The sequence below is a fragment of the Pygoscelis adeliae genome, unplaced genomic scaffold (genome assembly GCF_000699105.1).
Source record: "Pygoscelis adeliae isolate BGI_AS28 unplaced genomic scaffold, ASM69910v1 Scaffold232, whole genome shotgun sequence".
NCBI lineage: Eukaryota > Metazoa > Chordata > Aves > Sphenisciformes > Spheniscidae > Pygoscelis > Pygoscelis adeliae.
Genome location: NW_008824473.1, coordinates 2,472,809 through 2,484,713, shown reverse-complemented (window position 1 = coordinate 2,484,713; position 11,905 = coordinate 2,472,809). Strand labels below are relative to the sequence as shown.

At 36.9% G+C, this 11,905-nt stretch overlaps 1 protein-coding gene across 1 annotated transcript in view; it reads right to left on the bottom strand.

The window, feature by feature from the left end:
* Positions 1–11,189, bottom strand: part of LTA4H (leukotriene A4 hydrolase) — a 15,567-nt gene extending 4,378 nt beyond the window's left edge. Inside the window, exons 1-13 of the mRNA XM_009321348.1 lie at positions 11,008–11,189; positions 8,803–8,923; positions 8,248–8,316; positions 7,465–7,569; positions 4,959–5,011; positions 3,677–3,749; positions 3,226–3,366; positions 2,983–3,006; positions 1,895–1,965; positions 1,670–1,781; positions 584–728; positions 399–502; positions 1–42 (exon numbers count right to left, since the gene is read on the bottom strand). The exon at positions 1–42 is cut by the window's left edge and continues 1 nt beyond it. Of these exons, the coding sequence (XP_009319623.1) occupies positions 1–42; positions 399–502; positions 584–728; positions 1,670–1,781; positions 1,895–1,965; positions 2,983–3,006; positions 3,226–3,366; positions 3,677–3,749; positions 4,959–5,011; positions 7,465–7,569; positions 8,248–8,316; positions 8,803–8,923; positions 11,008–11,189 (1,242 nt within the window). The remainder of the gene's footprint in view (positions 43–398; positions 503–583; positions 729–1,669; positions 1,782–1,894; positions 1,966–2,982; positions 3,007–3,225; positions 3,367–3,676; positions 3,750–4,958; positions 5,012–7,464; positions 7,570–8,247; positions 8,317–8,802; positions 8,924–11,007) is intronic.
* Between the last annotated feature and the right edge of the window lie 716 nt (positions 11,190–11,905).

The window sequence follows — 11,905 nt, the reverse complement described above, 5'->3', positions numbered from 1 at the left end:
ATGAAACCATGAGTTCCAATCAACTTTATCAAGAACATCTACCTACAAAGCAACACAAATTTTTATTCAATTTTAAGTGTTAGAGAAAAGCATAGCCTACGAAAACTAGTTTCAATCTTTCGGGTTTTTTTATTTGTTTGGTTTTTTTAACATCCCTCCAACTACCCTGGAGAATCCTATACAGATTACTTCGAAAGAAAATATTCCCTTCTAGAAAAACAAAAAAGCATCATAATGCAAACCCATCTTCGTAAGATGCCAGACTACATCATATTAAGATCTTGAGACAAAGAAGAGAAAGATAAAGAACCGGTCCTTGAAGAAGGTAATTCCTGAGCTATGCCACAGTTTCACATTATTAAAAGGTTTCAAGCAATTATTTTTAAATACTACCCAACCTTATCCTTGAAGTAGGAGTACAAGAACTTCTTCCAGTCCTCCGTTACTATGCTCTTATAAGCAAACTGCTGAATGTAAGCCTTCAAGAAGCCAATGAAGACATCTAACAGTTAAAAAACAAACTGTTTCAGTGTTTGAAATTAAAATGGGAAACAGAAATACACAAAGTCTGACTAACACTTACCTGGTCCTCCAAGAAGTTGTTCAAGGTAAAAAAGCAAAGCAAAGCCTTTCTCATACGGAACAGATGAATAGGCAACATCAGGATCTACTTCATTCAGATTAGGGATGAGGTTACTCACAGGACTTTTATCTCCAAGAGTATTTATCTGTGACAAAGACACAAAAATATATTCGTCTAGGAAAACTAGCACTCTTGCAAATCACTGCTAATCCTATTTATAAAGGTATAACCCATCCAAAACTAAGATGGCCTCATTTCAAAGCATTCTTTCTCATTCTTTTTCCTGAGGTTCTGAATCCGCACAAAACATAGTTTACTAAACTTTTTTCTCATTTTGTTTTATCAGTGTCTGATTGCGTATCAAACAGAAAGATGTTAGGATCAATCACCCTGTGCTCCAGCTGTCTCAAAGCAGTTAATTACTGTCATGTCTGTCAATCATGAGCACCTAATAAACTATCTATATTTATCCCTTTATTAACAAACTATTTAAACTACTTGATTTAAACGGGTGGTATAAAGAATAAAATACAACGAGGAAACATTCATAGTAAACCAGGTAAACTGCATCACCAAACTGAATGAGAGGGCTGGAAATCTGAAAACTAAAGTTTAACTATGCTACCTAAACACAAAACTAAACAACCCTCCTAGACAGTAACAGATTAGAAATATGCTCAATTATAATGAAGTACACAGGGGAAAAAAAAAAATCAGTTACTTGCATGAGGCATTGGAAGTTCTGATGGTCATGCTTGCAGGTAATTTTGACAAGCTTTCAGCTGCTTACTAGTATGCTAACAGGTAATACTGCAATTTAGCCATACCCAGAACAACCAAGAGTGTCTGTAAAGATGTTCATCCTTACAGAACAGCTTAAAACAGTTCAAAAAGCTTTATCTAATCTGAGTATATTACCTTGGGAAGAGATCACATACCTTGGAATCAAAGTTGCTCATCTTCTAATAAGAAAGTGTTAGGAAAGCTGACTATACAAAAGTCTTATTTGTGGGAAACACATGAAATAAGCATATACCTAAATAAAATAAAGCTGATTAAAGTTATCATAACTTTAAAAATATTTACCGTATTCTGCAGTTCCCTCCAACCTCCTAGGGCTTGAAAGTGCCTGAACTGCTCACCAAACAACCGACCACCAATCCTGCGTTCCAGGTATACAGTATGTCCCTCATTCAGCCTGGAAATACATTGATAAAGACAGCACTGGTAGGATGGCAAAATGAATTTAGTCAGTCTCTTTACAGATTAATTTTAAAATATGATTTGCATTGCATTGAACATCACACCTACCAAAAATGCTCCCATGTTTTGTTTGTTACCAAGTTTCCTGTCCAGCTATGAGAGATTTCATGAGCAATAACCTAAAACACAGAAAACAATGACAGATCTACCGTTTAGGCTCCTCTGGAAAATGAACATCAAATCCCAACAGAAAGAAAAAATCCTAATGGGTTCTCATTTACTGAACTATATTCCCAAAGCCAGTTAGCATTCACAGCTCTGTAAACTTATCCATATAAATTCTATTTAGAGGACTAACACTATCCTACCGAACCTTCTCCAGAAATAATTTTCAATGTCCAGCCCGCAAATCATACAGCCACACTGATCAACAAAAATAATTCCTCTGGTAGCAGGAGCAGGTCCTTGTTTATGAAATCACATTTCAGAATACTGGATCCATGCCAAGTGACGGACTAGTACTACTTTCCCACCTAAGCAACTTCTGCAGTTTGATATTCTAAAATATCAAACAGGAAGAAAACAGTCACCCCTAGAAGGATAATGATGCATGATACATTAAAAAGTATCCATGTCAACTATTTCAGTATTCTTGGGATAACACAATCATTTTTTTTTTTTTAGCAGTATATCAGTCTAGTAGAAAGACATAGGAGATAAAACAGCATCCAGAGCACCCAACTTCCAGAAAAAACGGAATTCACTCAAATCGTACTCATGACTTCCACTTTAAAAGAAAACTGTACACAATGTGAGTTCTAGTGCATAGGCAGACATATAGAGGAAGACCTTCCCTACAAACAATTTTGATGAGATCAATTCAGTTGTGTTTTTTAAACATATCTTTACACAGGACAGGAAAATTGCTACTGAGCAGCTAACTTCAGTCAGCCCCCTATGCATACAGGCACCCATGTTATTTTCATCTGTTCATTATACAAAATAGACATGTCTCCAGTTTTCTAGAGTTTACTTAGAACTAAAACTCACTTTGTAAGACTTCTTGAGTTAGTGCCTTAACTTTTAATTCCCCCAATGAAAAAGAGACCAAGTTTTCAGGTATCTATTACAAAGGAAGTTAAGATACAACTTCAAGTTGTGTTCTACTTAAAGACATGAACCTGTTTTGCACTTACATTTGATAGAGATCGATCACCTGCCTAAAAGAAAAAAAAAAGACAAGGCAGTTGTCAGTTCAAGTAAACCTCAAAATATACCAGTTAACGCAGTTTCATGTATGATCCCTAACTCCAAAGGAGGCAGGAACATTTACAGTTCCTTCTAGGGGGAAGATTAATCCAATTTTTGAATTAATATCCATCACTTGACGGATAAGCAAGCCCTAACGAAAAGCTGACTTTTATCAGTGTTACACTTACCAATAGTGTTGGAGTTACAAAAGTAAGACAAGGATTCTCCATACCACCGTAAGGAAAAGAAGGTGGCAAGACTAACAAATCATACTGCCCCCATACATAGGGTCCTGCTAAATCTTCTGCTGTTTTCAGCATAGCTTCAGCCTGAAACAAGAATTCACATTAGTTTCTAACATGACTTCTGACTACAAACACTGAACAAGAAACAAGCTATGGATCCCATACTTCTTTCTCTTTCACCTTGTCACATCCCACATGCAAAAGGAGTACAAGACTGTATCAATACTTATTTTCAGTAGCAGTTTTTTGTTGCAATAGAGCAGCAGCATTTTTGGGGGTGGGAGGTAGAGAAAGGAGAGCTACAGATGAACAAAACACTGAACTACAGTCTGTTCCTTTTCCAATACTATGCAGAACAGTTAGTTTACAAAACATGTTTTTGTTAATGACCTACCTCAGCAAATTCATAGGCTGATTTATCCACTAGCTCCTTTTCAGCCCACACCAGTGTCCTTGGGCCAATCTTTCTGTTGAAAGTAAAAATGCCACTAAGACACTATGAACTGGAAATAATTCTATGGGAAACTAATACACAGAGCATATGTTTAACTGTGCTCATGAGTAACCCATGTTGCTGAAGGAACTCACCGGAGAGTCTTTGGCTCTTTTTCCTCTCCACTGCTAAAGTAAAGTTTTAGAAAACAAAACAAACCACACACATCCAACTGTTTGGGACAAATAAATAGGAAATACATTTACAGATTTTAAAACGCTGTAAAGCCCTAATATAAAAGCATTATTATGGGCTAGACTAACACATCCTTGTGCAGATGAGCAACGAGGCTGAAGCTGTAATTTTATGCCTTTTGTACATGACGAGGCTTACCTGTTACCTGAGGAAAAAGATACTATTCCCTGAGCTAGAAAAAGCCCTTAGTGGTTCCAATCAATTCCAAACTCTTCATGGTATTTCTTTAATTTACAGCAAAAGTATATTCTTGTTGTGGTTTAACCTCAGCCAGCAACTGAGCACCACACAGCCGCTCGCTCACTCCTCCCCACCCCGGTGGGATGGGGGAGAGAATCAGAAGAGTAAAAGTGAGAAAACTCGTGGGTTGAGATAAGAACAGTTTAATAATTGAAATAAAGTAAAGTAGTAATAATATTATTCTTACTAAAAGAATATACCAAGCAAGTGATGCACAATGCAATTGCTCACCACCCGCCGACCGATGCCCAGCCAGTCCCCGAGCAGCGGCCCCCCCGGCCAGCTTTCCCCAGTTTATGTACTGAGCATGACGTCACATGGTATGGAATGTCCCTTTGGCCAGTTTGGGTCAGCTGTCCTGGCTGTGCCCCCTCCCAGGTTCTTGTGCCCCTCCAGTCTTCTCAGTCGGTAGAGCACGAGAAGCTGAAAAGTCCTTGACTAGCGTAAGCACTCCTCAGCAACAACTAAAACATCGGTGTGTTACCAACATTGTTCTCATCCTAAATCCAAAACACAGCACTGTACCAGCTACTAGGATGAAAATTAACTCTATCCCAGCCAAAACCAGGACAATTCTACAGAAAAAAATGATGCAAGAGTGAATCAAAACACATACAGTTTTATACAAATAAACAGGTTCATTGAACGTCTAAGACCTTTTAAAACTAGAAACAAGATGAAGAAACAAAGATAACTCTGAAGATTTATTATGATTATTAATATTTATACTTTGTACAGATTCACTCACCTGCTTTCTAAAGCTCCAACCACTAAAGCAATCAAGTAGCAAGGTATGGGAACCTAGTGGAGAACATGAGAAAAAAAAAGAAATCTTATTTGTAATGTGAGCTATCAACACCACTGATTCAAAGTAAAACAAAGCTATGTAAAGAAATGCACACATTTCCTCCATAGTTTCCTGCCTTATGTTGTAATAAAGGCATTGCTTTTTCTCCCCAAATAATATTCTTTTATCTACAAGAAGTACTTGTTTCACAGATGTTTCATGCAAAGGCCACAAAAATTTAAGTATCATCTCTGTTTGAAAAAAATCTGCATAGATAAGAGCATACAAAAATGCCACTGGTTTGGTTACTGTTCAGAAGAAAGTCAGTTTTCTATATTCATTCCAGTTCCATTAAATGTTATGGAAGGAGAAGTTAAGAGATACTGCTCAGATAAAGGACAGTTGTATCACATGGAAAGATGCAGAAAGAGCTTTAATGAATTCAAGTAAACAAGAATATTTACAGATACAAAAGATTCAGCAAAATCAAAATACATATATTTGATTTCCATGTTTGGAACTAAAATAAGTTCTAAATATTTGTTAATTTTAATGAAAAAAATTCCAAAGCTACAGTATCTTTATAGAGAAACACTTTCTCCCAGTGCTCTGGAAACAAAAGGGGATTAATACAGCCGTCCCTGTAAAAGTTCCATTTCATCTGACTAAACAATGTTAAATAAGTAAGACTTTAAATCATAATTACTTGGAGACAACATTTCAGAAAATTTTATTCCACCATTATCCCCAAAACATTTCAATATCATTTATTAAAATATCATCATGTGTGTTGTAATTTTATGTATTAACCCACATAATATATTCTTGAGAAGATTTAAGTCCATTGACTTGTGTTACAGACAAGTTATTAAAAGACTGTCAATATATTCCTACATTTTGATGCCCAATTTGTTAATCTGAAATTTTGAAATCACTTCAAATCTCAATGGCTGTTGGGTTATAAATTCATTTTTTACAGAGGCTGCTCTCCACTACACTTCTCACCAGCCTGGCCACGCAGGAGCAAAAAAAGTAGTTTTAGCTCAGCTCAGTACACATACATATCCAAGAGTTTGATGCATTTGCCTTTTTCATCTAAGGAAACACATGCCTTTTCTAACAAATCAGTCTCATGGTTTTTTACGTTAGATGATGCACATGTCTCTTTTCACTTATTTGTGTTCAATGCATTTGACTTTTTTTGTTTAATGAAACACATGCCTTTCCTAACAAATTAATCTAATGGTTTTCTATATTAGAAAGTGTAGTATAATTTCAATTAGAGTAAATGTTAGTCCTTGTACAGGTCCACCAAACTTATCAACAGTGTATTTTAGATAACGTACAGCTCTGGATAACATACAACACAGAAGCTGTATGCACTAGACTGAGAGTGGCAAATGTTTTTGGCTCCACAGAGAAGGCAGAACACTGCACACTGAAGAGCTCACAGATAAGGTAACAATTTTTTTTCCTCTCTCTCCCCTCTTGCCTCTCTCAGGTTTCACGTAGCAGACAAATCAACCCAAGAGCTGCTGCAGTTCAGACTAGGTTCCCCTCCTCTCCAGTCACACAATTCCATCCCTCCTTGCAGTCATTCAGTCCCTCAGCAGCCCAGATCAGCTTACTAAAACAATTTATTTTTTAAACTTATGTTAATTTTATCTGCTTGTTCAGCAAAATGAACTAGGCTCACCAGGCGATCCCATAAACATCAGAACTGTAACCCAAAAAGCTGTGAGAACAAAAATGCCAGAAGAGTAAATTGAGACTGCCACTTTAGGAGCAGTGGAATCATTAAACTAGCTGCACCATTTAATAAAACTTCATCCTGAGAAGGGTAGTCTTTAATTAGCTGGAGGTACTTTCCATAAAAGCCAAAGTTTTCATCTTTAAAAAAAACCCAAACAAAAAAACCTTCGTTGTCAGAATTTGCCTAACCAGGTTAAAAATCAGTTCAAATGCTCAGCTTCACTGCTAAGATCTTGGTAAGCTTAAAATTTGCAGCATCTGCTTTCCAAAACTCACTCCCATGTTATTCAAGGCCATACGTTATTTCCAAGAATCAGTGCAGACAGAAAGGGTTTTGACAGTACTGTAAGCTTAAAATTTGCAGCATCTGCTTTCCGAAACTCACTCCCATGTTATTCAAGTCCATACATTATTTCCAAGAATCAATGCAGACAGAAAGGGTTTTGACAGTACTAGTTTTGAGTATACTAAACATTTTCAAAACTCAAATTTGGCTCTCCTGGGAATGCCAAAACAACCAGTAAACATCACCAGCACCTACTGGTTGACTTTTCAGAGTTGGAGATTGATAATACCTCATATTTTTATAGTGGCAAAGACCCATCGTAAGTCACATGATTTATCGATGACATCAAAACCATATCTGAAGTGAGTGTGAACTGCATGAGTTAGGAATAAGACCTTAGGCATCTGTTTACTAGCCTGGAGCACTTACATTCTGACTGAAATGGTATATCTTCCGACTGCTGTCCTCTGGGTCAGGCATCTCTCCATCGCGATTAGCACTCATCAGAGCCACCAACTCTTTAGGAACGGATATCTGAAAGGTTACCCGACTATGAGGAACTCAGCTGGCACACAGGATTATACAATATACAGGAAGCAGCGATAGCAAAAAGAATAGCCCAGATTTGTTCTGTTGTTAAGTCCTCTCCATCAAGTAGAATATAAGGCATATAGAAGATTTTGTCTTAAAGGCTGGTAATACTTAATTAACCAGAAGGACTACCTCTGACAGAAGTTAAAAGTTTAACTTTCTTCAGACTACTGAATTGTAGTGTCACATTGCACATCTCGCTTTTTGCTTCCTTAAAACAGTTGGACTATTTATGCCAGGACTGCAAAGATCCCCTAACCATGTACCAGAATATATTACTTAAGGCATATATGAGAGTCATTTCAAGTATTTTTACTTCACAGTACTCTTTCTTGTCTTACTGTCAGTTTTTCGATTTAAGAACATACTTCTTTCCTACTACAGCACTTTTTTTTTTTCTTTTGGAAATAAAGATACATGTGAACGAAAAAAGAGATTATATATACAAAAGAAAATGGTAAAGCTAGAGAAGTGCCACAGGGAAGATAAGCAGGTTTTGGCTCTTACATTAAGCTAAAAGTCAATATTCTCTTTTTTATTTTAGGCCACATGCCAGCAGCTACCAAAAAAAATAAAATTCACCCATTGTAAGTTAAATACACATGACTTAGGTTCATCTACCTCTGCATAGTAGGTTAGTTTCACAGCAGGTGTGTCCTGGCATGGAAAGATGGCTCTGCAGTGGGTAGCCTGGAGAGGGGGGAGGAAAAAAAAAAGCTAAACCATAACAATTTTTCTAATGCAGAGGACTAGAAATAAATCAAACTAATACATTATATTGGAAATCTATACAGCTCCTCCAGAGAATTCATTATCTACAAATCAATACTTCCTATCACTTATAGCAGTCTTCATAGTTAAGGGTTTTCTAAAAGAAATAATGGTAGGTAAGACAGATCAATAGCCACATATACTGATTGCAAAGGACTGCATGTTCTTCAACAAGAATATTGGAGAGGGCAAAGCAGTTCTGGAATTATTAAATTGCAAACATGTAATAAAATCTCAGCAATATCCTGACTTTAAGTGTTTTCATTTAGGACCTTTGACACACAGAATTAGAAGTTATAAGCTACTGTACTTTCCCCTACTAGCCTTCCTCTCCAACTCTTTGGAAACCAGGGGGAATTACAGTGGTATTTAAACAAGTTTAAAAAAAATACTAATCCACTCAACCTGACACTGGCTGAAGAGAAATGGGTGTTTCTTTCCAGAAGTTTGCTCTGGAGTAAACCATTGGAGAGCTGAAGACTTTGGAGAGCTTTCAAAAGAGATTTCGACAATTGCTTCTTGTCCCCTGTGTAATAAAGAACATAGTCAGACCGTTTTGAACATGACTCCTGATCACTACTGAAATTCCTCTGCACAAAGATTTCTGGAAAATAGGTCTGTAGCACTGTCTCAAAGGCATTAAAAATAAGAACAAGTAGCATATTAAAAACAACTTTTCTATTTCAATTATGATAGTAAAAATTAGCTGGTTTATTTCAATTTTAATGTCCCGAGACACTTCTATTATTGTTTTTACTAACCAGAAACTTTTCCTCTCCTCTCTTCAAGGAGAACATGGACTTTTTCTTTAAACCATTTGGACGAGCTACATACATATAGTTTTGTCACAACTATCTAACATTGTACACTGCAACAAGCAAACAAAAAGTGTGTAAAGCCTATATAAGAACATACATGGCTTAATAACATAGGATTTGTCTATTGTGTAAATTAAAAAAAAAAATTAGATTTTGCAGCTGATATGTTATATAAATATGATCCTTAAGCAGAAAAAAAAAAACCCTGAAAACAGTAATTACTGGAAAACCCTATTAATGGTAGGGTTAACAAGAAAGATAAAAAATGTTCAAATTTTATTCAAGGTTTCAGAACTGGTGTAAAGTAAAAACTAAAAGTTCTGTGCAAGACAGGTAGCAGCTTCCTAACAAGAGAACACACGAACCTGACGCATTCATACTTTTATTTTTTCAAAACGTATCATAACCATCACTGACACCAAAAGCACGCAGAAGTACTTGCTTCTGTTACTGGAAAGTTCCAGGTTATACATGCAGCTCTCTGGAATCAACAATCCAACCAACCATAAATCAGAACAAACTTCAGCTAATCAGAGGAGTTGGACACTAGATAAGCTGACCAGGTATACATATCTGGTTTATAACCAGTATTCCAAAGTACGTATTTGACAAGAAAAGAGAAAATAATTTGGATTACCATAAGGCACATTGCTTACTGAACAGTCAGACTTTCAGTTGTAACTCCTACCCTTTCCTATCACTGTTTTATTGATATTTACATGGGGGACTATATCTCACGCAAGATTATAAATTCTTATGATCATGACTCATAACTCCCTCTTTGTAGCTTTTCTTCTTACAAGGAAATGTAGCAATAAAAAAAAAAAAGCTGAAAGTCAGGCAAAAGAAAGAGGCCTATGTTTCTGCTGTGGCCTGTTTGTTCAAGTACTTTATTTGTTCAGTTTCATATCGGATCATAAGCATTTCCCCAGAAGGGACAGTTATTGTCTGACATTCCTTTCTCTTTCACATTATGTGTGCTTCTAAATTGCACTAATTCAGAGAACAACCAAAAAAAAAATTAGAAACCAGACATGAGTTTGTAGAGGTAGTAACCAGTTTTGAAACAAAACAATAAGAAGCGACTTAGTATACAAGGGAACCTCCTTACACAGCGACGGCTTTCAGCTTTGGCACATGGGATACCACGGAGTTACAACATACAAAGTTGACTGCCGAAAAACATATTGCAATTTGGCAACAACTTTTTAATTCATGCAACTTAAAGAGGTAGATTATGGTTAGTTCATTCTCTATCACGCTGCCAAAACTGAAGTTCCCAAGTCCCTAAAAACTGGATTAGCGTAGTCAATACAATGAAACTTTTATTATTTGAAAACATGTTTCTATCTAATCGTAGTGGCAACCTGCAGTTCTACAGAAATGCAGGATCAGCCCTTGTATAAAAGAAAGGCAAACAGGATCTGTAACTCCGTATCGCGCCATACTGTAGCAATTCTGAACATGACAAGATTCAGGTAGTTGAAGCAGAAAGAACGTTACCTATGAGAAGCACTGGAAAAATTGTGGTACATTACACATCATTTCACTGCTTACTTTAGCAAGTCATTTTGTACATGATATAAGACCTGGCGATGAGTACAAACTCCCAAGGTTTTGGCTGTCTAGTGAAAGACAAATATTAAATTCATCTACAAGACCATACCAAATAAATGCAACACCCTAATTTGTAAGTCCCTTTGCAAGCTTTACACAACAACCCTACAGGCAGACAAGCAGCTTATACAATGCATTTTGGAAACCACCTAGAAGAACAGGCAAAAGCGTGTACCTTCTTAGTTCAAAAGGAAGCGTGATTTCCAGGGGGGTCCCCTTGAAACTGTGCTTTTCTCCAAAAACAAATTTTGCATCCTGTCCATTTATGGTCACTTTAAATACCTGTAGATCTTTTGTATCCAAGACCTGTAATGAAGCAAATATTACACACTTGTTAAATAGTGTAATAATTAACATAGCACTCATCAAATCTTAAGCACAAGTGTCTCTGAAGGAAGAAGTATTTACTAAGTAAAACCAGAAAAACCGAGTAACTATGTTGAGTACTGGAAACCAGCATTTTGAAAGAGCAGCACTGAACTTACAAAACTGGCGGGGGGAAAAGAAAGAAAACCAACTTCTGCCCATGAAAAGTGGAAATAGGAGTTTACTAAGTGAACTACAAAGGTAGAAGACTTCACAGTACTGCTATGAAATGAAGAGAATGATAGAAAAGCCCCGGCCAAGGCTTCCATCCTGGAACTTGCCACTACGAATCGAGACTCTCATGCGACAGATGAATTAAATAACGCAGCACTCCCATATACAGCATCAACGAAGTTTTACTCTTTGTTATTAACAGCATGGATTTTTCCCTAAAAAATAAGCACCAATCACAAAAGGATTTTATGGAGCCAGCATGAAAAAAGCCCACGAACCCCAAACTTCACTTTGCATATAAAGCAAAGCTGAAGAGGTTCATACGTTTATTTGCATAGAAAGTAGCCGGCATAATAAAACACACACGTGAAAAGGCCATAAGCATAGTTTTCCAATGGCTTATTCCCATCTTTTCGGCAACAGGCTCTTCGCCATTTTACCGGGAAAATACGTATTTCTACCCTTCCGTTGCACGAGGCGCCGGCTCTAGGCGGGACAGGCGGGAAACCTGGGCTGCCCAGGAGCAGCAAGGC